The sequence below is a fragment of the Pleurodeles waltl genome, chromosome 1_2 (genome assembly GCF_031143425.1).
Source record: "Pleurodeles waltl isolate 20211129_DDA chromosome 1_2, aPleWal1.hap1.20221129, whole genome shotgun sequence".
Taxonomy (NCBI): Eukaryota; Metazoa; Chordata; class Amphibia; order Caudata; family Salamandridae; genus Pleurodeles; species Pleurodeles waltl.
In genome coordinates, this window is record NC_090437.1 from 1,166,913,247 (window position 1) to 1,166,940,762 (window position 27,516).

Consider the following 27,516-nt stretch of genomic DNA (forward strand, 5'->3'; position numbering starts at 1 on the left):
ACCCTTGCCCAAGGGGTCGCTCCCTTTTGTCAATAACAATAAAAAATAAAAAAAATCCCTTGTGTCTAGTGGTTTCTACCCCCCTTGGGGGCAGATTGGCCTCATCAAAATAGGCCAATCTGCCCCCAAGGGGGGCAGAAATGGCCAAAATATAATTTTCCACCAAGGGGAGCGACCCTTGCCTAAGGGGTCGCTCCCCACCTCAATAAAAAAAAATGAAACAAAAAAAAAAAAATGGTCCCTGGTGCCTAGAGGTTTCTGCCCCCAGGGGGGGCAGAAAAGGCCTTTTCAAAAAAATGCCCCCCCTGGGAGCGACCCTTGCCCAAGGGGTCGCTCCCTTTTGTCAATTTCAAAGAAAAAAAAAAATCCCTGGTGTCTAGTGGGGTTTCAAAAGCCGGATTGCAAGCAATCCGGCTTTTGAAACCCTCGGAGGGACTTCAAAGGGAAGGAAATACTTTTCCTTCCCTTTGAAGCCCCTCCGGGCCTCCCAAGTGATTGAAAAAGAAATGCTTTTGCATTTCTTTTTCAATCGCGCTGGAAGCAGAGCTTCCAGCGCGACGAGGGAGGCCCCTGTGACACATCAGCGTGCGCGCGCGCGCTGATGTCACAGGGGGGGGTCGGGGGTGGAAGGGGAAGGTCTTCCCCTTCCATCCCCGACTTGGGGGGGGAAGGGGGGTGCACGGGGGGCGCGCTAGCGCGCCCCCAAGTTCCCCTGTGCCATGGACGAGATGATCTCGTCCAAGGCACAGGGGAACTGTAGCCTTGGACGAGATCATCTCGTCCAAGGCACAGAAGAGGTTAAAACTGTTTGTTTTAACTGAGTGTTTGACCTAACTATAACGTCCGATTAACCTTTGTTTTTTTCAATGAATTTCCACCAGTTGTTATGTAATGTCAATGTAAATAAAGATGTAATTACAATTCTGAGCTAAAACATCACTTCAACCATTGTGACCATTGTGTGTGAATAAATGTGTGTATATATATATATATATATATACACATATATATATATATGTTCGATGGCATGTGTAGCTGCATTGCGCATGGGCGTCGACTCCATCTTAGATTGTTTTCTTTCCGCCATCAGGTTCGGACGTGTTCCTCTTCGCTCCGTATTTCGAATCGGGAAAGTTAGCTAATTATCGAAAATTCGACGGTATTGTTCGCGCTCGGTACCGGTTTAGTGTTAGGATATCGACACCGATAGAAGAAGCGCTCCGGCGGCCCTTCGGGGCTTCCACTCCTTAGCGGGGCCTGTTCGGCCCGACCGCGTCGATCGTCAAAACTAATGGACCGGACCCCCTTCCGCTTCTGGCCGAATTGCCACGCGAAGTATCCTTATACAGACCAACACTTGGTCTGTAACCTGTGTCTATCACCGGAACACAGGGAGGATACCTGCGAGGCCTGCCGGGCATTTCGATCGAAAAAGACCCTATGCGATCAAAGAGCCAGAAGACTGCAAATGGCGTCGACACCGACAGAACAGATCAACGTCGAAGAGGAGGAAAGAATCTCCATTCAAGAAACGGACTCAGACGACTCCGAAAGTGAGCAACCGACGACAACGCAGAAAACTGTGAGTAAAACTGCCCCGTCCAAGACTCACTCCAAAATCATAAAGGCCAGGGGGATGCCACCGCCAACAGGCCATGGCTTTACCCATCGAAAACACGGTGACCAGCCATCGGCACCGAAAAAGGCCTCACAACTGCCGAAGACATCCGACTCCGGTCGAGATTCCGGCTCCGAACGATCTCGGCACCGAGAGTTCGACACACCCAAGGTAGAGAAAGTTGTTTCGGAACCGAAAAAGACTGTTTCCAAACCTTCGGTACCGAAAAAGGCAGCCTCGGAGCCGAAAGTAGGCTCTTACACAGAAGAGCACAGACTTTCCAGCCAAATGCAACAACATAGATTTGAGCAGGAAATAAGTATGGAGGAACCAGACCATACTTAAAGGAGGCTGCACATCCAGAAAGAGACTGGGAAATATCAAACTCTTCCTCCAATTAAAAGAAAGCTGGCATTTCAAGAGTCAGAAATGCAGCCAAAGGCAAAGGTGGCTAGAGACAAAACACCACCACCAAGGTTTTTGCCACAGCCTTCTCCACTACATTCACCACAGCTGTCCCCGGTAACAACACCCCCAATGCAGTCACCAACACATACGGGGATGACGCAGGATGACCCGGATGCATGGGACTTGTATGATGCACCGGTCTCCGACAACAGTCCAGATTGTTACCCGGCAAGGCCGTTACCTCCAGAGGACAGCACTGCATACACCCAGGTGTTATCAAGGGCAGCTGCATTCCACAATGTAGCAATGCATTCGGAGCCAATAGAGAATGACTTCCTATTTAACACCTTGGCATCCACCCACAGTTCCTACCAAAGTCTGCCAATGCTCCCAGGCATGCTCAAGCATGCAAAACAAGTCTTCCAGGACCCAGTGAAAGGCAGAGCTATCACGCCTAGGGTGGAGAAAAAATACCAGCCTCCCCCAACGGACCCTGTGTTTATAACACAGCAACTGGCACCAGATTCGGTGGTCGTGGGAGCAGCAAGGAAGAGGGCAAACTCCCAATCATCAGGAGACGCACCACCGCCTGACAAGGAAAGTCGGAAGTTCGATGCTGCGGGCAAACGAGTGGCAGCACAAGCAGCCAATCAATGGTGAATTGCCAACTCGCAAGCTCTGCTGGCTCGCTACGACAGGGCACACTGGAACGAGATGCAACATATAATACAGCACTTGCCCAAGGAACACCAGAAATGTGCCCAACAGGTTGTTGAAGAAGGACAAGCAATTTCCAACAACCAGATAAGGTCTGCACTGGACTCGGCAGACACAGCAGCACGGACAGTGAACACTGCGGTAACCATTCGCAGGCATGCATGGTTACAGAGCTCAGGTTTTAAACCGGAAATCCAGCAAGCTGTGTTAAATATGCCTTTTAACCAGGAACAATTGTTTGGGCCGGAGGTGGACACTGCAATTGAGAAACTAAAGAAGGACACACACGGCCAAAGCCATGGGCGCGCTCTACTCCCCACAAAGCAGAGGCACTTTTAGAAGGCCACAGTTTAGAGGGGGGTTTTGTACCCAAACCCCAGAGCCTTCCACCTCACAAGCCAGACCCACCTATCAGGGGCAGTACCAGAGAGGAGGGTTTCGAGGCTCATACAGGGGTGGTCAATTCCCAAGAGCAAGGGGAAAATTCCAAAGCCCTAAAACAACTCAAGCCAAACAGTGACTTCAATGTCACAAACCCCCAACACTTAACACCAGTGGGGGGGAGACTTACTGCATTCTACAAAAACTGGACAAACATAACTACGGACGCATGGGTCCTAGCCATTATCCAACATGGTTATTGCATAGAATTCATCAATTTCCCACCAGATGTGCCCCCAAGAGCACACAATATGTTCAAACAACACTTAGACCTGTTACAGCTAGAAGTCCAAGCATTGTTACAAAAACAAGCAATAGAACTAGTACCCAACCATCAAAAAGGAACAGGTGTCTACTCCCTATATTTGCTAATTCCAAAGAAAGACAAAACGTTGAGACACATGTTAGACCTCAGAACGCTGAATCTCTACATCAAATCAGATCACTTACACATGGTAACACTTCAAGACGTGATTCCCTTGCTCAAAAAACAGGACTACATGTCAACATTAGATCTCAAGGATGCATATTTCCACAAACCCATACATCCTTCTCACAGGAAATACTTAAGGTTTGTAATCCAGGGCGTGCATTACCAATTCAAGGTGTTACCGTTCGGGATAACAACAGCCCCAAGGGTATTCACAAAGTGCCTTGCAGTAGTAGCCGCTCATATAAGGAGACAGCACATACACGTATTCCCATACTTAGATGATTGGTTAATAAAAACCAGCACTCAGCAACAGTGTCTTCTTCACACGCAATACATTAAAGAAACTCTACACAAACTAGGGTTTTCTATAAATTACCAAAAATCACATCTACAACCATCCCAGTTACAACAATACTTGGGAGCAACACTCAACACACAAAAGGTGATTGCCACTCCAAGTCTGCAAAGGGTACATGCTTTCCAAAATATAGCATTAAACATGCAGCCAAACCAACACTACCAGGTGAAGTTTGTAATGAAACTTCTAGGCATGATGTCTTCATGCATAGCCATTGTCCCAAACGCAAGACTACACATGCGGCCCTTACAACAGTGCCTAGCAAAACAGTGGTCACAAGCACAGGGTCAATTCCAAGATCTAGTGTTGATAGACCGCCAGACACACTTCTCGCTTCAATGGTGGCACCCTATAAATTTAAACCAAAGGGGGGCCATTCCAAGACCCAGTGCCTCAATACGTGATCACAACAGATGCTTCCATGATGGGGTGGGGAGCACACCTCAACCAGCACAGTATACAGGGACAATGGGACATTCAACTAAAACAACTGCACATAAATCAGTTAGAACTGTTGGCAGTGTTTCTAGCTTTGAGAGCATTTCAACCACTGATAGCCCACAAACACATTCTTGTCAAAACAGACAACATGACAACAATGTATTACCTCAACAAACAAGGAGGGACACACTCGTCACAACGGTGTCTCTTAGCACAAAAAATTTGGCATTGGGCGATTCACAATCACATTCGCCTAATAGCACAATACATCCCAGGCATTCAAAACCAGTTAGCCGACAATCTCAGTCGAGATCACCAACAAACACACAAATGGGAAATTCATCCCCAGATCCTACAAAATTACTTTTGACACTGGGGAACACCAAAAATAGACCTATTTGCAACAAAAGAAAACGCAAAATGCCAAAACTTCGCGTCCAGGTACCCACACCCTCTGTCCAAGGGCAATGCGTTATGGATCAGTTGGTCAGGGATATTTGCTTACTCTTTTCCCCCTCTCCCACTCATTCCTTATCTGGAAAACACACTGAGTCAAAACAGACTCAAACTAATACTCATAGCACCAACCTGGGCTCACCAACCGTGGTACACAACACTGCTGGACCTATCAGTAGTACCTCACGTCAAATTACCAAACAGGCCAGATCTGTTAACTCAACACAAACAACAGATCAGACACCCAAATCCAGCATCGCTCAATCTAGAAATCTGGCTCCTGAAGTCTTAGAATTTGGACACTTAGACCTTACACAAGAATGTATGGAGGTCATTAAACAAGCTAGGAAACCTACTACAAGACATTGTTATGCAAACAAATGGAAAAGATTTGTTTACTACTGCCACAATAATCAAATTCAACCACTCCATGCTTCCGCAAAGAACATTGTAAGTTACTTATTACACTTACAAAAGTCTAAACTAGCATTCTCTTCTATTAAAATACATCTCACAGCAATATCTGCCTATCTGCAGATTACACATTCAACATCGCTTTTTAGAATCCCAGTTATCAAAGCATTTATGGAGGGATTAAAGAGAATCATACCACCGAGAACACCACCAGTACCTTCGTGGAACCTTAACATTGTATTAACACGACTCATAGGACCACCATTTGAACCCATGCGCTCTTGTGAAATGCAATACTTAACTTGGAAGGTAGCCTTCCTAATAGCTATCACATCTCTTAGGAGAGTAAGTGAAATACAAGCATTTACTATACAAGAACCCTTTATACAAATAAATAAACATAAAGTGGTTCTCTGTACAAATCCCAAATTTTTGCCAAAAGTTATATCACCATTCCACCTAAACCAAACAGTGGAACTCCCAGTCTTCTTTCCACAACCAGACTCAGTAGCCGAAAGAGCCTTACATACGTTAGACATAAAAAGAGCACTAATGTATTACATTGACAGAACAAAACAGTTTTGCAAAACAAAACAATTGTTTGTAGCCTTCCAAAAACCTCATGCAGGAAATCCTATATCCAAACAAGGCATTTCCAGATGGATAGTGAAATGTATTCAAACCTGCTATATTAAAGCAAAAAGAGATCTACCTATTACACCAAGGGCGCATTCCACTAGGAAAAAAGGCGCCACAATGGCTTTTCTAGGGAATATACCTATGACAGAAATTTGTAAGGCAGCCACATGGTCCACGCCTCATACATTCACAAAACATTACTGTGTAGATGTGTTAACAACACAACAAGCCACAGTAGGACAGGCTGTATTACGAACACTATTTCAGACAACTTCAACTCCTACAGGCTAAGCCACCGCTTTTGTGGGAGATTACTGCTTATTAGTCTATGCGCAGCATGTGTATCTGCAGCTACACATGCCATCGAACGGAAAATGTCACTTACCCAGTGTACATCTGTTCGTGGCATGAGACGCTGCAGATTCACATGCGCCCTCCCACCTCCCCGGGAGCCTGTAGCCGTTATAAGTTGAATGAAATTGTAAATTTGTAAATAAATACTATTTTAATACACATCATGTACATACATACTAACTCCATTGTATGGGCACATTTACTATATTCACAACTCCTAGCTCACCCTCTGCGGGGAAAACAATCTAAGATGGAGTCGACGCCCATGCGCAGTGGAGCCGAAAGGGAGGAGTCCCTCGGTCTCGTGACTCGAAAAGACTTCTTCGAAGAAAAACAACTTGTAACACTCCGAGCCCAACACTAGATGGCAGGATAATGCACAGCATGTGAATCTGCAGCGTCTCATGCCACAAACAGATGTACAATAGGTGTTACCCATGAGTATGATACTGAATGTGCTACAGTGACAGTAATGGGGAACTGTGTTTGCTACCCTCTAAACTACGTCTGGCATGCCTTCAGTTGCGTTATTGCAGAAAGCAAACCGACACAGTAAGAACTTGAATGCTCACCTGCAGTAGATTTAGAGCTGAAATGTATAGGTAACATAGATACAGTTGGTGAGAAGATTATTGGTAATATTCCAAGTGATGCAGCACTATTGGCTAGTAGTCATGATATGCTGCTACTCCCGAAGACCAGAAATAGGTGGAGTTTTGTAAAATAATATCTCAAGTATTTGCTTTGGAAGAGATACCCTAGATGTGAGACTACAGAGATCACCAGTGATGTAATTTAACAGGCCATGAGTGATGTAATATGTGAGATCATAAGCAGTGCATGGCGGGAGCACAAGTTATAATTAGCTCAGTACACTATAGTTGATGAACTTGAGTTTTTTTTGTTTTAAAACATTCATTTTTGTATTATTTCAGCACCCAACTATAACGCCACTTCAGCATTTGTTTTTTCAGTGAATTTCTAGTTTTTTGTTTTTTTTAACATAGTCCAATATATTATTACCTTACTAACTATAACGTCACTTTAATACTCTAAATCTGGTTGAACTTAACTGGCCATAGAATAAAGTTAGACACTCCCGTCTGTTCTCTGTAGAGATTAAATAGAATTCCTCTGAACACATTGCCCTGGGCCAGGCTTTGCTATTGCCATAATATGTTGTGTGTGTAGATTTTGGCCTTGAGCACGAGAGCCGCTTTTTTATGTGGTTACAAAAACTAGATGTGTGCTATTGCAGATAGCAGCCACTGTACTCACAGTTTAATGTTTCGTTCTTGATCTTTTTCAGAATCTCCAGTTTGTTTGGAGAGGTTCACCCTCCTTATCTGAAAGTCAGGAAATCTTTACTCATGTCATGGACCAGTACAGCTACTGCACACCATCTTACCTTCCATTCTCAAACAGGTATTTAAATAATTAAGAAAGCAAGCATAAAATTGCAATTTTTTGGAATGCCAGTGCCAACATTCTGTCCAGCTCTGGCCGCGTCGTAGCATTTGTTTTCTTGTGGCCGGTGTGCAGCGCTAACCATGGGAGAGAGAGTGGGATAGGGCAACACAGACAGTTGGAGGGTGGGAAGAGCAAAAAAAGCGAGATGACGTTGCCAGCACTGGCTGCACCATAGTGTTGGTTGGAGGGAATCAGACAATGGGAGGGCGGGAGGAAAGAAGCAATATGGACAATTGTTGTAGGGGGAGGGGATGAAGCAACACGGACAGACATTACCAATTTATTGAGACATGCAAGGGTACAGGTGGTTAGTGTCTAAAAATGTAGGAGGTGAGTTATGCGTTTTGGTAAGCAGAGGGTGTTGGTCAGGGAAGAAGCACAGGAAATGAAAATGCTGGTAAGAAACGATTTGTGTGAGTGTGGGGGGCAAGATGTGACGAGGGGTCTTCGTCTGTTCCATTTATGCTGTGTCATTCGTAGGTGTATTTTAGAGCGTGAGAAAAACGGTTAGAATGGGGCTTCAGGGCCAGAAAGGCAGCAATATGTGTTATGCTTGGTCAGAGGATTTTGTTGTTTGCGCAAATGAGTGATAATTTATCAAATGTGAACAATCAACTCACTGAGGTATCCTGCAGCATGATAATTACACTGAAGCAACATCCAGAATAAGCAGAAAGAAATACCCTGTGGAATCAACAATTGTCCGAAATGCTGAATATCCAAGTTTTAAGGCTTTACTAAATGTAAGCTGCAATGGAATAATTCTAAAATGTCAGGTAAGCTATTCCTGGATTTAGCAGCAAGGTAAGAAAGAGAGTGGCTGTCCAGTCTGCAGTTTGTAATGCTGGGACAAACATGAAGAACTTTGAAGGAGGAGTAAAGCACCCGACTGGGACTACGTTTCTAAAAGCGAGGTGCAAGAAAGTCGCCATTCGAAGTGTAAATAATTTTTGTACAATCAGGAGGGACTTAAGCTGAATGGTGAAGAGAGGGGAAGAAGCAAAGGTTGGTGGGAGGGGAAGAAGCTACATGGATGGAAAGCATTAATAAACAAAATAGCACCCGAATTACAACGATTAGTGGATGGACAGTGGAAGGACACTAAAAGTAAATAAATCAGTACTTGGTCCATGCTCCAAACCAAAGAACAGAAAGTGGCATCAAATAAGAATTACAATGAAGCCAATGAATGATCAGCAATGGGTGGGTTCCAAGTGTGTTATATTACAACAAAACTTCTTGCAGCAACATCACATGCACTGTCGGTAGGTAGGAAATAATAATTAACATCATCAAACTGCACTGTAGCCGTACTCATACCCTTGGTGTATGAGAACCAATAGCTGAGAAGGAATGCAACCTAATTGTTTTCATTGAGACTTGGCATAAATGCAGTCTGATTACCACCCAGGAGCATATGATTGTGCCCAGTTTAAACTATCACTTGCAAACAGTGGCAAGAAAAGGGAAAATTAGAGTAATGCATACTATTCTATCAGCCAGCCTGCACAGAAATACTAGGTGCCTCTTATTCACCAATTCAAGTAAACTACATTGTGGAGAGCTGCAATTGGCAAGATCTGTTTCTTCTTACTGCAATTAAAATAATGGCTTATTTGCAGAATTATGACTTCTCGAAGAATAACCGGCGTACGTCATACTTTGTGCATGAAAACTTACTCTCTTGTTGTTTCTTACAATGCGTATTTTCTGATGAATTCTCCATGCAAGGGGAGCGCAATACTTGGTCTGGGTGTTCTCTGTGAAATACCATAGGATAGAGCAGAATCCCTTAACAAAGTTTACATCTTCAACAGCAACAAAACTACGTATTTAAAACAATATTATTTTTACAAGTAAGCATTAAATATAATTATTCTCGAAAAAGGATGTAATGGTTATTTTTTAATGGAGAGAAACTTGTTTGGGTCTTGTGGGTGGGTGAATGTGTAGGGATTCTGAAGCTTACACATTAAGGAACCGGGGACCACATGCATTACTTTCGGCAAATTACATTCAAGACCATAATCCTGGCACTAGTGATTGCCAACTTGTAAAGAAAAAAGTCTAATTATAGGAGACTGTTAGCATTTATCTGCCAATAAATCATCGTTGCTCCTCTGGTCCTCTTTTGCACCACAAAACTAAACAATACAGTGGTGTAGCTTAATTGATGTTCATCACAATCAGCACTTGAACACCTCCTTGCATTATGTGCAAGATAACTTGTCTTCTCTTATTCAGTTTCCTTCTTTCTTCCTAGGGGTAGACAACAGTTGTTTCCTGCTGTCCCTTGAGTATCACCACAGAGATTCTTTGAAACGGGTTCAAGAAATTCAACATTATTGCCATCTTAACCGCAGTGATCTTGTTTAGACGCAAGCATGCAGGCATATCTCCAAACAGTTTCTTTTTATCCTTGGGTTAAATGTGGAGATATCAAACATATCCTTCTGTGGATGTTGTGGTGATACTAATCCTCAAATAAGGGATCATGTGTTTTTGTCACCTAAACATAAATCATGTTTATAGTTTACGTTTTGGCGTTTTGATATTTTGATCTGATCCTATATAGTAGGACTTTTACTCCTCAATGTTGGTAGGGGTGGGGGGTGGATATCCGAGTGAGATTAACTTGTAATGCACATACATGAATAGTTTGAATTCATCCAATATGCATCTCTCAAATCGCAGTATTCCCCTTATAGGTTGCACAAATTTTTCCACAGCCAGGGCAAACAGCAGTGGTGATTCAGACACATAGTTTAGAAAGGATGCAAGTAATCGATGCTTTCACCTAAGGATCCTCGTGACCCAAGTCCATACCTACCTCTGAAACTGCATACCTACTCCTATTTGTTTTTAAGTGTCCTCTGTGACACACCAGTGAACTCAATCAAATGAGTTTTAGCATATAGGGATTTGGCATTGCTGGCTTCCTCATATTTCAAAGATTGTCGATAATATGCAGAGTCTTTTTTAGTATTGTCAGTTCTCTCTTTGCCTTTTTTGATCTGTATGGACTAAAACAGACTTAAGTGGACCTATGTGCTACAAAGGGTTTCTATAAATATTTTCGAGTATTCATTTAAAAAATAAAGAGGATTACTAGAACTGTACAAGCTAGTAGTTTCCAGGTTTTTTTCCAGAGAATACCACCTCTGTTGTAGACTTGCTATTCACAGTTACTGATTGTAAGTGATTAAATGAATGGGTCAGAGTTGCAACAGGAACAGCAGCAAATGTTTTATCATTGATGGCCTTCTCTTACTCTTCAGGATGAAGGTCATTAGCCATCTTAAGGTTCTACATAGTTTTAGTGACTTAGGTTTTCTTGAATGGTCTAAGGAGAACATGTTTGTATTCAGGAATAATTTGGAGACTTTGAACATAGCCAAAGGTTGTTGCTGTAGATCCAAATGTTCTTCTACACGGGTGTATCACTGAGCTTTTGAAAATGCAGCATTTATCCTTGTCTTTCTTTATCATTGTCCCATCTCCAAAACATATCTTCTTTAACCTATACAATTTTCATTTACGTGTTGTGGCATTGTTTCTGTGAGGATCTCCCACTAGAGGCTCTTGCTTCACTGGTGTTAGAAATTGGGTTTCTGGTTGGCAGAGGTATGCACCCTGTCCAAGCAGGAACCACAATCCTAATCAGGGTAAGTGACAAACACACTATAGAGTAATCTGTGCTCACCCTCTGGTAGCTTCACATAGAGCAATCAGGCTTAACTTAAGAGGCATTGTGTAAAGTATTTGTGCAACACTTCAAACAGTAAAACAGTGAAAATACCCCCCAAAAAGATACCACACCTGGTTAGAAAAATAGAGATTAATTTAAAGAAGAAAACCAGACCACAACAACAAACATCCAATAAGTATAACCAGAGTTATGATTTTTTGAATTTTTAAAGATTAAACTGAAATGTAGTGGTCAAAAGCAAAAAGCGTTAACCGGAGCTATCTGGTCGTGCTAGACCAGGTCAAATCCAAAAGTTCAGGCCAACTGTGATGGAGTGCCGGTTGGATACAGTGACAAGCCTTGGCCCGCTGAAACAGTACTGTGGTTCACGGTCACATCGACATCGAGGACAAGATACAAGGAGCAAATGAGGCAACGTGTCTGTGTTGATCCTGAGGATGTAGGCGGTGTGTTGGCTCCGAGTCACGCAAAAGCAGGGAGGCATTGGGAATGCCGGCAATGCGTTGGGAATGGCGGAGATGTGATGTCCTTGATCCTTGCAGCAGCAGCGATTTGTCAGCGGCAATGCAGTGTCCTCGATCCTCGTGCCAGCGGCGATATACAGATGGAGATGTGCTGATTACGAAGGGCGCAACAGCGTAGATGATTTTGGCAGTTGCAGCACTTTATATTCACTTCCAAGGGCCCAGAACTGAATTGGCACCACTTGGCAGGGCAGGACTTGTAGCAAACAAAGTCCAGGTGCTATAGGCAGATGGGCTGGAAGTCTTTGATGTCCCCGAGACTTCGAACAGGAGGCAAGCCAGCAAGCCCTTGGAGTCACTTTGCTTGAAGAGATGCAGGTCCAGTCCTTCTCAAACCCCCAGGCAAGCAGCGCAACAGCCCGCAGGTCAGCAGAGCAGGAGTTCACAGGGTCCAGCAGAGTGACCGTCCTTTCAGCAGTCCTTCTTCCTGACATAGTATCCAGAAGAGTACTGTATTGGAGGTGTCTGAGGCCCTGTACTTATACCCAGCTGTGCCATTTAAGTGGGGGAGACTTCAAAGAGATGCCTTAGAAGTGCACAGAGTCCGTGCCCTCCTACCCTGGCTCCAGACTCACTACAGGGGGTTAACCAGTCCTTTGTGTGGAGACAGGACACAGACTACTCAGGTGTAAGTGTCAGCTCTTCCCTCCCATCCTGCCTAGGATGGCCCATCAGGCTGTGGATGACCCATCAGTCACACCTAAGCTCCCTTTGCGTTTGGCTACCTAAAGAGAATGCACAAAGCCCAGCTGTCACCCATCCCAGACGTGTATCAGGGATGTGGCATTCCTGTCGCCTGACGCCCGGGACATATTGTTTGGGGTCAAGGGCAACAAGTGCTCATGTTTATTTTGGCCTTGGAACAAGTAGACCCAACCCCATGCAGCACAAACCCTTTGGCTGCTAGTTTACAGAGAAGGGAACTGTCTGCAGTTGAGGTAATATGTGTCTCCAAATGTTAATGCTGTTCGAACGCATATTTATGGTTCAATACTGAAAAGCCTTCATTATTAGGGTGAGCGCTGTATATAAACGTTTTAAGGTCACACTGCACTACTGACAGTGGTTCCTGTAAAAAAAAAAAAAAAAGTGTAAACACTTTTGAAACTTTTAACAATATGAACCTAAGTATAAGGCCCTCAGAATGGTCTCTAATTAGATACAAATGTTTGCAAAAGCTTGTAAGCAAGAGTGATGATTTTTTGCTTTCAAAATAAAATTTCAGAAAAAAATGCAAGTAGGAAAAAAAAGTTTCAAAAATGTAGGTGCTATTTCTTTGAAGCGTCATTTAGTAAAATATTTTGATGCATGCTAGTATTTCCCAAAACTATTCCTAATGGAAAATCACTGTAACCATTTTCAACAATATTGTGGGAAGCATGAAAATAACCAAACACTGGCAAAGCCAATCGATAAAACATTGTATTGTGGGGTTTTGGTTTTGTCAATGCTTGTCTTGTTTTGACATGGCTTTTGTAGAACTTGATTTTTGTGGGAGATGCCAGACCCTCACCATTGTAACAAACACTGGCAAAGAGGAAAAAAAAATGTTTTTGGTCTTAAAAAGCACACATTGCCACCAGTGGCGTAACGAAAGCCCTGTAGCCCCCCTCCAGGGGGATCCCTCCGCACATCACCTGCCCTGAGTGAGTCCGGAGGGGGTGGCCTCCATGTTCTTTGCAGGGGGGCCCCTTCCAGTTTAATTACACCACGGATTGCAACAGTAGTTCCTGCCACTGAACAAAACTACTTTGTGTGCCAATATGCTCCTTGTGAAAGAGCAGAATGTGATCACTCACAGTAAAGCTAGCCAATAGATAGAGAGTGAAATAGAAGTTCTGCCCTGAGTGAGTCCAGAGGGGGCGTCCATATTCTTTGCATGGGGCCCCCCTACAGTTTTGTTACACCAGTAGTTCCTGGCACTGAACAAAACTATATGCTCCTTGTGGAAGAGAAAAATGTGATCACTCACAGTAAAGCTAGCTGATAGAGAGTGAAATAGAAGTTTAATAAAAACAAAATGTCTTTGTTAAAGTCAGACCTAACTAGGGACCCAGTTTTCAAAGAAGGTCACAAAAGTGCACCCATGATAAATGTCTTTGAATTTGTGGCTTTCATGAATTCACAACAACATACAGGAATAGACCATGAAATCTTACTCCTAGATAATATTTGCGAACTGTATTTTAGCACGAACAAATATGTCTGTAGATTGACTCGTGAAAATCTATAGAGTGTTTACAAGTTCACTTACCTCCAACCACTTTTTTCCCAACCCTGAAAGAACTTCTATTTCTGCCATTGTTGGGAGCAAATTTCCAACCTTTCTCATTATGGGAAAAGATTAGGGAAGAGCTGGTGAAAATCCTTAAAACATGCAAGTTAGTAGGTTTGCAGATTCAACGGCATTCCAGCCTTAGACCTATTGCTTACTGTTTCCGTCAGGCCCAGTATGTAGATCTGCGGAAAGGGGACAAAATAAGGAAATTGCTATAGTAGGGATTGAAATTGCAAGCATTGAAGCTCTACTATAGTAGTAGCCCTGGCATAATCAGAGAGGCTATTATCAGACCTCTTACATAATGAGATTGCTGCCATAACACTACATGGCACCAAAGGGGCAAGTAGATTTTTTTACAGGACAAGTAGATTTAAGAAACAGCCTGTCCCATGGGAAAGTAGATATTTTATTGAATTCCACACCCCTCTGTATTCTGAGAAAAGCAGAAGGTACCAAATGGTTAAATTAAGAAAATGCCAATTTTCTAAAAGTGGCATTTTCAGAATTACAATTTAAAACTCAACTTCACCATAAGTTGTGATTTTAAATTGTGATTTCAGAGACACTAAACTTGGAGGTCCCATCTCTTACACATTGAAGATTACACTTTAAAATGTAATAAAGTAATCCTAATGTTATCCTACAGGAGAGCTTAGGCCTTGCAGTAGTGAAAAACAAATGTAACAGTTTTTCGCTACTAGGACATGTAAAACGTAACAGGATGAATAAAATGTGACTTGTAAAGCGCAAGGCTATTTTAAGGAGTGTCCTGGCACTGAGCTTGTCTGACACCTTCAGAGTGCAGTTGGACCATTTATTCTTGTTGAAAAAAGCCAGGCTTTCAGCTTTTTTTTAAACAGTGAAGTATCATCAACTGAGTGCAGTTCAAGAAGGAGTTTGTTCCATACAGTTGGTTCAAGATAGGACAAGTCCCTGTGAGTTATAGTCTTTAGTATAGTGTATGTCTGTATGAGTTGGTTATCTGTTAGCTGTGGCTGATGAAATGGTCTTGTCCGATGATGATATATAAAGGTTCCTTATTTGAACACTAAGAGGCACTGAGTGAAGCACTTGGGGACTGGCGGTGTCTTCTGGCCTCAGTGCTTGTACTGCTTTTAAGAATTGTTGTTTAACAATAAATATTAAATTGGTCCAACACATTGTGGATTTGTGCTTTTCATCACTTCTCCCATCCTCCAGTTCTGATGCAGCGAATGTTAGGGATCCTAGCTAGAAGGCTCTTAGCTAACCACAGGTTTTTAGCGGGGGCGCAAAAGCTGAATCTGGCCCTAAGATAGCCTGTACCTGTATGATGGAGTGCCCTATGGACCAAAACTAGTGTTTTGAAGAGGATTCTCTTTCTTATTGGGAGCCAATGAAGGGCACTTGCATTCTCTGAGGCAAGCTAAGGAGAACGTGGGCCGGCGTATTCTGGACCGCCTGAAGTCCATTGAGCAGGTAGTCAGGAAGTCCCAGATATAGGGTGTAGGAAGTTGGCTCTGTATGTACTATTTCAAAGTAAGAAATAGCATGCACAGAGTCCAAGGGTTCCCCTTAGAGGTAAGATAGTGGCAAAAATAAATAATTCTAATGCTCTATTTTGTGGTAGTGTGGTCGAGCAGTAGGCTTATCAGAGGCTAGTGTTAAGCATTTGTTGTACACACACAGGCAATAAATGAGGAACACACACTCAAAGACAATTCCAGGCCAATAGGTTTTTATATAGAAAAATATATTTTCTTAGTTTATTTTAAGAACCACAGGTTCAAGATTTACAACCAATACTTTAAATGAAAGGTATTTCACTTAGGAACTTTAGGAACTTTGAATGAGCAAAATAGCATATACAGTTTTCACACAAATGGCAATAAGCTATTTTAAAACTAGACACTGCAATTTTCAACAGTTCCTGGGGGAGGTAAGTGTTTGTTAGTTTTGCAGGTAAGTACACCACCTACAGGGTTCAAAGTTGGGTCCAAGGTAGCCCACCGTTGGGGGTTCAGGGCAACCCCAAAGTTACCACACCAGCAGCTCAGGGCCGTTCAGGTGCAGAGGTCAAAGTGGTGCCCAAAACACATAGGCTTCAATGGAGAAGGTGGTGCCCCGGTTCCAGTCTGCCAGCAGGTAAGTACCCGGGTCTTCGGAGGGCAGACCAGGGGGGTTTTGTAGGGCACCGGGGCGGACACAAGTCAGCAGAAAAAGTACACCCTCAGCGTCACGGGGGCGGCCGGGTGCAGAGTGCAAACAGGCGTCAGGTTTGCAATGTAGTTCAACGGGAGACCCAGGGGTCTCTTCAGCGAAGCAGGCAGGCAAGGGGGGGGCTCCTCGGGTTAGCCACCACCTGGGCAAGGGAGAGGGCCACTTGGGGGTCGCTCCTGCACTGGAGGTCGGATCCTTCAGGTCCTGGGGGCTGCGGGTGCAGTGTCCTTACCAGGCGTCGGGTCTTTGAAGCAGCCAGTCGCGGTCAGGGGTAGCCTCTGAAATCCCTCTGCAGGCGTCGCTGTGGGGGCTCAGGGGGGTCATCTTTGGCTACTCATGGGCTCGCAGTCACCGGGGACTCCTCCCTGTAGTGTTGGTTCTCCACAAGTCGAGCCGGGGGCGTCGAGTGCAGAGTGCAAAGTCTCACGCTTCCGGCGGGAAACGTGTATTCTTTCAAAGTTGCTTCTTTGCTGCAAAGAGGTTTCTTCTTTGGAGCAGAGCCGCTGTCCTCAGGAGTTCTTGGTCCTTTTAGATGCAGGGTAGTCCTCTGAGGCTTCAGAGGTCGCTGGACCCTGTGGAACGCGTCGCTGTTGCAGTTTTTCTTGAAGTGGGGAGACAGGCCGATAGAGCTGGGGCCAAAGCAGTTGGTGTCTCCGTCTTCTCTGCAGGATTTTCAGCTCAGCAGTCCTTCTTCGTCTTAGGTTGCAGGAATCTAGTTACCTAGGTTCTGGGAGCCCCTAAATACTCGATTTAGGGGGGTGTTTAGGTCTGGGGGGTTAGTAGCCAATGGCTACTAGCCCTGAGGGTGGCTACACCCTCTTTCTGCCTCCTCCCTGAGGGGAGGGGGGCACATCCCTAATCCTATTGGGGGAATCCTCCATCTGCAAGAAGGAGGATTTCTAAAAGTCAGAGTCACCTCAGTTCAGGACACCTTAGGGGCCGTCCTGACTGGCCAGTGACTCCTCCTTGTTTTTCTCATTATCTCCTCCGGCCTTGCCGCCAAAAGTGTGGCCGTGGCCGGAGGGGGCGGGCAACTCCACTAGCTGGAGTGCCCTGGGGTGCTGTAACAAAGGGGGGGAGCCTTTGAGGCTCACCGCCAGGTATTACAGTCCCTGCAGGGGGAGGTGAGAAGCACCTCCACCCAGTACAGGCTTTTTTACTAGCCACAGAGTGACAAAGGCACTCTCCCCATGTGGCCAGCAACATGTCTGGTGTGTGGCAGGCTGCTAAAACTAGTCAGCCCACACTGGAAGTCGGGTATGGTTTCAGGGGGCATCTCTAAGATGCCCTCTGAGGTGTATTTTTCAATAAAATGTACACTGGCATCAGTGTGCATTTATTGTGCTGAGAGGTTTGATACCAAACTTCCCAGTTTTCAGTGTAGCCATTATGGTGCTGTGGAGTTCATGTATGACAGACTCCCAGACCATATACTCTTATGGCTACCCTGCACTTACAATGTCTAAGGTTTTGCTTAGACACTGTAGGGGCATAGTGCTCATGCACCTATGCCCTCACCCTGCCTTAGGGCTGTAAGGCCTGCTAGAGGGGTGACTTATCTATACCTATAGGCAGTGTGAGGTTGGCATGGCACCCTGAGGGGAGTGCCATGTCGACGTATTCATTTTCTCCCCACCAGCACACACAAGCTGGCAAGCAGTGTGTCTGTGCTGAGTGAGGGGTCTCCAGGATGGCATAAGACATGCTGCAGCCCTTAGAGACCTTCCCTGGCATCAGGGCCCTTGGTACCATGGGTACCAGTTACAGGGGACTTACCTGGATGCCAGGGTGTGCCAATTGTGGAAACAAAGTTACAGGTTAGGGAAAGAACACTGGTGTTGGGGCCTGGTTAGCAGGCCTCAGCACACTTTCAAATCATAACTTGGCATCAGCAAAGGCAAAAAGTCAGGGGTTAACCATGCCAAGGAGGCATTTCCTTACACAACAACCCCCCCCACCCCCCAAATGAAAGAAGGTGAGACTAACCTTTCCCAAGAGAGTCTTCATTTTCTAAGTGGAAGAACCTGGAAAGGCCATCTGCATTGGCATGGGCAGTCCCAGGTCTGTGTTCCACTATAAAGTCCATTCCCTGTAGGGAGATGGACCACCTCAACAGTTTTGGATTTTCACCTTTCATTTGCACTAGCTATCTGAGAGGTCTGTGGTCAGTCTGAACTACAAAGTGAGTACCAAAGAGGTATGGTCAGCTTCTTCAGGGACCAAACCACAGCAAAGGCCTCCCTCTCAATGGCACTCCAACGCGGCTCCCTGGGGAGTAACCTCCTGCTAATGAAAGCAACAGGCTGGTCAAGGCCATCATCATTTGTTTAGGACAACACTGCCCCTATCCCATGTTCAGAGGCATCAGTCTGCACAATTAACTGCTTGGAGTAATCTGGAGCTTTGAGAACTGGTGCTGTGCACATTGCTTGTTTCAGGGTGTCAAAGGCCTGTTGGCATTCTACAGTCCAGTTTACCTTCTTGGGCATTTTCTTGGAGGTAAGTTCTTTGAGGGGTGTCACTATGGATCCATATCCCTTCACAAACCTCCTGTAGTACCCAGTCAAGCCAAGGAATGCCCTGACTTGAGTCTGGGTTTCTGGAGCTGCCCAGGCAAGAATAGTCTGGATCTTGGGCTGGAGTGGCTGAACTTGGCCTCCAACTACAAGGTGTCCCAAGTAAACCACAGTTCCCTGTCCTATCTGGCATTTGGATGCCTTGATAGAGAGGCCTGCTGCTTGCAGGGCCTTCAAAACCTTCTTCAGGTGGACCAGGTGATCCTGCCAGCTGGAGCTAAAGACAGCAATATCGTCAAGATAAGCTGCACTAAAAGACTCCAAGCCAGCAAGGGCTTGATTCACCAACCTTTGGAAGGTGGCAGGGGCATTATTTAAACCAAAAGGCATAACAGTAAACAGATAATGCCCATCAGGTGTGGACAATGCTGCCTTTTCTTTTGCTCCTTATGCCATTTTGATTTGCCAGTACCCTGCTGTCATGTCAAAGGTACTTAAGTATCTGGCAGCACCTAGCTTATCAATCAATTCATCTGCCCTTGGAATGGGATGGGCATCTGTCTTGGTGACAGAATTAAGTCCTCTGTAGTCCACACAGAACCTCATCTCTCTCTTTCCATCTTTGGTGTGAGGTTTAGGGACTAAGACCACTGGGCTAGCCCACGGACTGTCAGAGTGCTCAATGACTCCCAATTCCAGTATCTTGTGGACTTCCACCTTGATGCTTTCCTTAACTTGGTCAGACTGTCTGAAAAGTTTGTTTTTGACAGGCATGCTGTCTCCTGTGTCCACATCATGGGTACACAGGGGTGTGTCTGACCAGGGATTAGGGAAAAGAGCTCAGCAAACTGTTGCAGGACCTTCCTACAGTCAGATTGCTGTTGGCCAGAGAGGGTGTCTGAATAGATCACTCCATCAACTGAGCCATCTTTAGGGTCTGTGGAGAGGAGATCAGGGAGAGGTTCACTCTCAGCTTCCTGGTCCTCATCTGTTACCATCAACAGATTCACATCTGCCCTGTCATGGAAGAGTTTGAGGCGGTTCACATGGATCACCCTTTTGGGGGTCCTGCTAGTACCTAGGTCTACCAGGTAGGTGACCTGACTCTTCCTCTCTAGCACTGGGTAAGGGCCACTCCATCTGTCCTTAAGTGCCCTGGGAGCCACAGGCTCCAGAACCCAGACTTTCTGCCCTGGCTGAGACTCAACCATAGCAGCCTTTTGGTCATACCACATCTTCTGGAGTTGTTGGCTGGCCTCAAGGTTTTTGCTTGCCTTTTCCATGTACTCTGCCATCCTTGAACGTAGGCCTAGTACATAGTCCACTATATCTTGTTTAGGCTCATGAAGAGGTCTCTCCCAACCTTTTTTTACAAGAGCTTTTGGTCCCCTTACAGGATGGCCAAACAGAAGTTCAAAGGGGGAAAACCCTTCTCCCTTCTGAGGCACCTCTCTGTAGGCGAAAAGCAGACATGGCAAGAGGACATCCCATCTCCTTTTGAGTTTTTCGGGGAGCCCCATGATCATGCCTTTCAATGTCTTGTTAAATCTTTCTACAAGACCATTGGTTTGTGGATGGTATGGTGTGGTGAATTTGTAAATCACCCCACACTCATTCCACATATGTTTCAGGTATGCTGACATGAAGTTGGTACCTCTGTCAGACACCACCACCTTAGGAAATCCCACTCTGGTAAAAATACCAATGAGTGCTTTGGCTACTACAGGGGCAGTAGTCAACGTAAGGGGAATTGCTTCAGGGTATCTAGTAGCATGATCCACTACTACTAGTATGTATTGGTTCCCTGAGGCTGTGGGAGGTTCAAGTGGACCCACTATGTCCACACCCACTCTTTCAAAGGGGACCCCCACCACTGGAAGTGGAATGAGGGGGCCTTTGGGTGTCCACCTGTCTTACCACTGGCTTGACAGGTGGCACAGGAGACACAAAACTCCTTGACCTTCTGGGACATGTTGGGCCATTAGAAGTGGTTGACTAATCTCTCCCACGTCTTGGTCTGTCCCAAATGCCCAGCAAGAGGAATATCATGAGCTAAGGTTAGAATGAACTCCCTAAACTCCTGAGGCACTACCACTCTCCTAGTGGCACCAGGTTTGGGATCTCTTGTCTCAGTGTAAAGGAGTCCATCTTCCCAATAGACTCTGTGTTCCTGTTATGTTTCCTTTGGACTCTTCAGCAGCTTGCTGCCTAAGGCCTTCAAGAGAGGGACATGTTTCTTGCCCCTTACACAACTGTTCCCTTGAGGGTCCCCCTGGGCCTAGGAGCTCAACCTGATAAGGTTCTAACTCCATGGGCTCAGTTCCCTCAGAGGGCAGAACTTCTTCCTGAGAATAGAGGTTCTCTTTCTCTTGTTGTGTGGAAGCTGGTTCCCCAGTCTTCTTTCCTTTTCTCTTGGAGGTTTGGGCCCTTTTGCCAGGCGCCAACACCACTTTTTTACCCTGAGCTTTGCACTGTGCCCTTGTCTTGACACACACCAGTTCAGGGATACCCAGCATGGCTACATGGGTATTGAGTTCTACCTCAGCCCATGCTGAGGACTCCAGGTCATTTCCAAGCAAACAGTCTACAGGGATATTTGAGGAGACCACCACCTGTTTCAGGCCATTGACCCCTCCCTACTCTAAAGTTACCATATCCATGGGATGTACTTTAGTCTGATTGTCAGCGTTGGTGACTGGATAAGTTTGTCCAGCCAGGTATTGACCAGGGGAAACCAGTTTCGCTGTCACCATGGTGACACTGGCACCTGTATCCCTCAGGCCTTCTACACTTGTCCCCTTAATTAACAGTTGCTGCCTGTATTTTTGCAACAGGGGCCAGGCAGCCAGTGTGGCTAAATCCACCCCACCCTCAGAGACTAATGTAGCTTCAGTGTGGACCCTGATTTGCTCTGGGCACACTGTTGATCCCACTTGGAGACTGGCCATTCCAGTGTTAGCTGGAGTAGAGTTAGAAGTGGTTGTTTTCTTGGGACAGGCCTTGTCTCCAGTTTGGTGTCCAGGCTGATTACAGCTACGACACCAGGCCTTTTTGGGATCAAAGTTTTTACCCTTGTACCCAAAATTGTTTTGTGAAGAGGCTCTGGACCCTCCCTCCTGAGCAGGTTTTTGGGGGCCTGTAGAAGACTCTTTACTATTTTTGTTTTTGGCTGTCTTACCACCCTTCCCCTGGGGAGTCTTTGTGACCCCTTTCTTTTGGTCACCCCCTGTGGAAGTCTTGGTCACCCTAGTCTTGACCCAATGGTCCGCCTTTCCCAATTCTTGGGGAGAAATTGGTCCTAGGTCTACCAGATGCTGATGCAGTTTATCATTGAAACAATTACTTAACAGGTGTTCTTTCACAAATAAATTGTACAGCCCATCATAATCATTTACACCACTGCCTTGAATCCAACCATCCAGTGTTTTTACTGAGTAGTCTACAAAATCAACCCAGGTCTGGCTCGAGGATTTTTGAGCCCCCCTGAACCTAATTCTATACTCCTCAGTTGAGAATCCAAAGCCCTCAATCAGGGTAGCCTTCATGAGGTCATAGGATTCTGCCTCTTTTCCAGAGAGTGTGAGGAGTCTATCCCTACACTTTCCAGTGAACATTTCCCAAAGGAGAGCACCCCAGTGAGATCTGTTTACTTTTCTGGTTGCACAAGCCCTCTCAAAAGCTGTGAACCATTTGGTGATGTCATCACCATCTTCATATTTAGTTACAATCCCTTTTGGGATTTTCAACATGTCAGGAGAATCTCTGACCCTATTTATGTTGCTGCCACCATTGATGGGACCTAGGCCCATCTCTTGTCTTTCCCTTTCTATGGCTAGGATCTGTCTTTCCAAAGCCAATCTTTTCACCATCCTGGCTAACTGGAGGTAATCTTCAGTGAGGCTGCCCTCAATGCTTCCAGAGTTGCTGGACTCTCCTGTGAGAGAAGCAGCATCTCTGACTTTCACTTGTGGAGACAGGGTTTGAGGGACCCTGTTCTCCCTAACTAGGAGTGGGGGTGGGAAATCCTCCACATCACTAGCTTCCCCCTCTGGGAAGGTATCCTCAGAGGAGTTGATCTTAGCAAACTCTGCCAAAAGCTCCTGGAGCTGTACTTTGGTAGGTTTTGAACCAGTTTTAATCTTTTTGATTTTTCAGAGAGACCTTAGCTCTGACATCCTAAGATGCAGGTAAGGGGTGAGGTTGAGTTCCATCACAATCTCTTCTGCAGCAGACATTATGTTTCTAAAAGTTGAAATACTTTTTAAGAATCTAAAACTATCTCTAGAACTTAATTCAAACTTTTACAAAAACTTTTAAACTCTAAAAGAAATGCAAACAGGGACTAACACAAGGCCCTAGCAGGACTTTTAAAAATTTAGAAAAATAGCTCAAAGTTAAAAAATCAGTTTCTAATGACAATTTTTGGAATTTAGTTGTGTGATCAGGTATTGGCTGAGTAGTCCAGCAAATGCAAAGTCTTCTGTACTTGGTCGATGCGCTCTAGGAGGGCTAGCTACCGGAAAAGGCATGACGTATACATGCCTTTGACTAATGAAAGCAAGCAGATTTTATTAGGCAAACCCACGAACCAATGAAAAACACTGACGTGACGTCGACAGGGCTCCGAGCCCTTTTCTAAACACTAAAGCGTCTCGCTGCGATACGCATGCGCGAGCGCAGGCAACGCAGGCTCGACCCTAAAAAGAAACAGGTATGTGGCCCAATTTGAAACAAGCAAACACTCGAAAACACCTAAGTTCCAATCATGGATCCGGAAACCACCGGCCCAGAGTCCAACGTGAGCAGAACAAATTAGCACCAAGCTGCCTCATTTCCAACCATGTGAAGTACTTTCACAAGCAATACAAATGTTAATTGTGAATAACACTGCTCTTTACACTCAGTGCCATCCCGCCATGAAAGTTGAACAAACAAGTAAATGCTGAGAGCTGAAGAGTGGCTGTGGGCAGTGGTATATGGGGCTGATAGCGGCATTTAATTAAGAACATTTTATCAGCTGTCTGCGGGTTCGTGTTACAGCACGCAAACGATAATGAAAAACAGGAACAGAGCGACTTGTGTTTAGGAAGCACGCAGCTCTTTACGCTTGGTGACAGAGCACCATGAAAGCAGAAAAACAAGTACATGCTGAAAGCTGCAGTGTGCATTTTATCCTACCCCCCCCCCCCCCACCCAAAGAGGACTCTTGCTAGCATGTTCCGTGTGCACCGCAGTTACTCATCCATGGCTGCTGGTCAGGTAAATGTGAGCGGCTGTGAGCAGTGGTATATGGGGCCGGCAGCAGCAGAGTTAATTAAGCTGCTTTAATCAGAATTCGTCTCACTCGTGATACAGCATGAAAACAATAATAATAATAAAACAAGCATTTGCAATGCAATAGGTCTCGCATTTGTAAGCATTAGAGCTATTGGTGTTGTGGATGTTAATGTATTATAATACAAATAGTATTGTGAGCATTTAATAAAATATTTTCTGCAACAATGAAGTGTAATCTCAGAAAATGGTATACTTTTTCTTGACATTTTAATTCAAGTTTTGTATGAGTGGGAAAGAAACAGTGCTGTTTGTGAATAAGGGATGCCAAAAGAGGGATAAAAAGAGAGAGTGCTATGTAAATAAGAGAGCTAGATGAGAGAGAATAAGCGGAAATTCCAAAATGTTTGATTGACAGAAAGTGTTAAAAAGTTATGTGTTGGCGATCGAATTTGTGTATTTCTGTGAGACCATATATGTTTAGTAGAGCGGGTGTGTATTATTAATAGCAAGCTAACTGTCTAAACGCATGCTAAATATCTATGTACAGTAATTATGCCTTAGAAATTTAAAATCCCAAAATGTAAGCGATCGCACAGTCTGCTATATGTAAACCCGTAAGAAAATATTTCAAAAATAAACGTGCAACCAGGAAATAAATCAAAGCGGCCGCAGCAGGATTGTAATAACATACTACAAACTTCCCCAATTTAATGTTTGTAAATCTATCATTGTGCATACACAACGAGAATTCCACGCTCGCAGTGCTCTATTCACGAAAAAGTCTGAAATTACTAACCGAAAGTGAGCCAAAAGTCGGAAGTAGTGCGAATGTGTGAAAAAACAAAGGAGCACCCAGATAAGATACCACTCCTCTTCGAAGCAAAGAAAATTAGCATACTTGTAATGTCAACATCCTGACCCACACATGCTGGATACATTCCTGATATAGATCTTTATAGCTATGCTAAATCTCTCCATTTGGCAGGTAAGTGAACTCTTCAGCAATACATAAACAAACTACAGACCACTGTCTGGCCACTAAAGAAGCTTTGTTTGTTTTCTGGCTAAATGGCTTTTCTGCCTCGCAACAAAGTTGCGGCAGATGCCTTTAAGAATCCGAAAGAAAAAAGTCATTACTGGCCTTTAACTTGATGCTACTAAATAATATTTTAGAAACAGGCAAGCTGTCCCGAAGTAAAATACAAGTGGACATTAGCACTTGTAAGCTTTTAAATGCCAAAACATCTCAAAATATTAAGAAGGCACAACTAAGCCTGTACTGGCCATGTTGTAAAATGTGTCAGTGTATAATTAAAACTACGTGAACACTGTAATAATTTGTCAATTTAAAGAACGAAAAATCAGCCTTAAATGGCTTCGAAGTAAGTACTAACACAACAGGTACATATTCAATGTAAAGACAAACCAGCGCAGCAGTATGAAGGTTATAAACTCGAATAAAGTAAATGTAACTGAATGATAACTGTGATTAATATACCGGCGAAATATTAAAATTAAACCCAATAAATCAAGTGAACATTCGTCTATATTTAATAGCGTTTCAAATTTGAGTAACGAAATAAATTTACCAAAACACCACATGCAAGCTAATATGCGCCCTGCTGTATTGAAGTACGTTTTTCACTGTAGCAAACAAACGAACAAAATCGTCAAAATATGCACCTAAAACAACACTGTACTGTTGAGAAATACATTCGTTCTCAATGTGTCTGTGAGTGCTGTGCTACCACAGAGTACGTGTGGGGAAAAGAGAGGACTTCTATGTGTAGTGTATTTGTCTAACAAAGTGTATGAGACCCAAAGCATGAATATGTTAGGATGTGAAATAAAAATGCACTTACATTTAGCTTAATGTCGCCACAAAGTTATTATGCACGTAAACTTTGCTTAATGTCGCGCTGGAAAGTAATTATGCACGTAAACTTTGCTTAATGCCGCCGCAATGGGATGAAATATGTAAATTGTGCAAACAGTACCTAACAATTAGGCACGTTTAAATATAACCAAAAGAATCAAACACCCGCACTGCTATCTTTAAACACGTTAAATTAAGCACGTTGAAAAATAACCAAAAGAATCAAACACCCGCACTGCTATCTTTCAACACGTTAAATTAAGCACATTTAAAAAAAAATAACCACAAGAATCAAACACACGCACTGCTATCTTTACACACGTTAAAAAAAAACCAATGCAAGCCCTGCTTAAACAGACTAATCGCTACAATGGCAGGACACAAAGTAAGAAAAAAAAGTTCCTCACACATATAACAAACGAACCGGTGTAATAAGATTGTACTTGGTCACTGCGCTTTGGGAGGGATAATCCAAAAGAAGGCATGCCAAATGCATGCCAGAAACCAATAGCGACAACAGAATTAGATTACAAAAAGCACACAGCCAATAAAAAGCCAGTAGGTGGGCATTGAGCCCACATAGCAATTACAACAGTCCGAGAGACAGCGCATGCGCGCTGCCTAAGCTCGACCTAAAAAGTAAAACAGTTTACATAAGCAAGCTGATTCAAAGCGCCACAGCCTCCATGAACACGAAATAGACACACAAAAGGAAAAATAAGTTTGTTCACATTCAAAGGTATGGGCAAAAGTGCAATTATCCATGTAACAGTGTCGGTCCCCAGGGCAGTAACAAAACCACCCCAAGAAGGGACAAACATGAAGCGTTTACCAATGTCATCAAAAGATTTTTGAAAGGCAAGCCCACAAACGAGTGAAGGTGATCGGGGCGAGGTGGGACTGGTTAAAAGCCCAACACGTCGGAAAAGCAGTGCTTGGGCGCTGCTATGCTCAACCTAAAAAAGAGTGTTTGAAGGCGGGGACTTGAACGTTAGTGTGGTCATTAATTATGTCCAAAAAATGAGGATAGGATATTACTTGATGAAAGTGGCATCTTTCTCATTTCTGGAAGTAAGACATTGGATGTCACTCCCACGCATTAGACAGGTAGCATTTAGAGTCATTTTCAAAATGGCTTCAAAGCAAAACACAAGATATGCATTTGAGTCAGATGCATACAAGATTTGAAGGTTCCCACTGCACCTCAGACAATGTGTTTATTTATGTTTGCTATATATGATTCCTATTCTGTATTGGCAGTAAGCCTCCCGAATTGTTTCATGCTAAACTGTGAATGAAAATGTATTCCTTTGAAAACATAAAAAATAATCATTGTTTACAAAATGTATGTTTAGCGAACTGCTTGGATAATTTTTTTCTTCATT

The 27,516-nt window shown here is 44.2% G+C and overlaps 1 protein-coding gene across 1 annotated transcript in view; it reads left to right on the top strand.

The window, feature by feature from the left end:
• The window catches only part of MAN2B2 (mannosidase alpha class 2B member 2), a 369,901-nt gene that overhangs the window by 76,199 nt on the left and 266,186 nt on the right, over window positions 1–27,516 (top strand). The window contains exon 5 of the mRNA XM_069203167.1: window positions 7,589–7,704. Coding sequence (XP_069059268.1) covers window positions 7,589–7,704 — 116 coding nt within the window. The remainder of the gene's footprint in view (window positions 1–7,588; window positions 7,705–27,516) is intronic.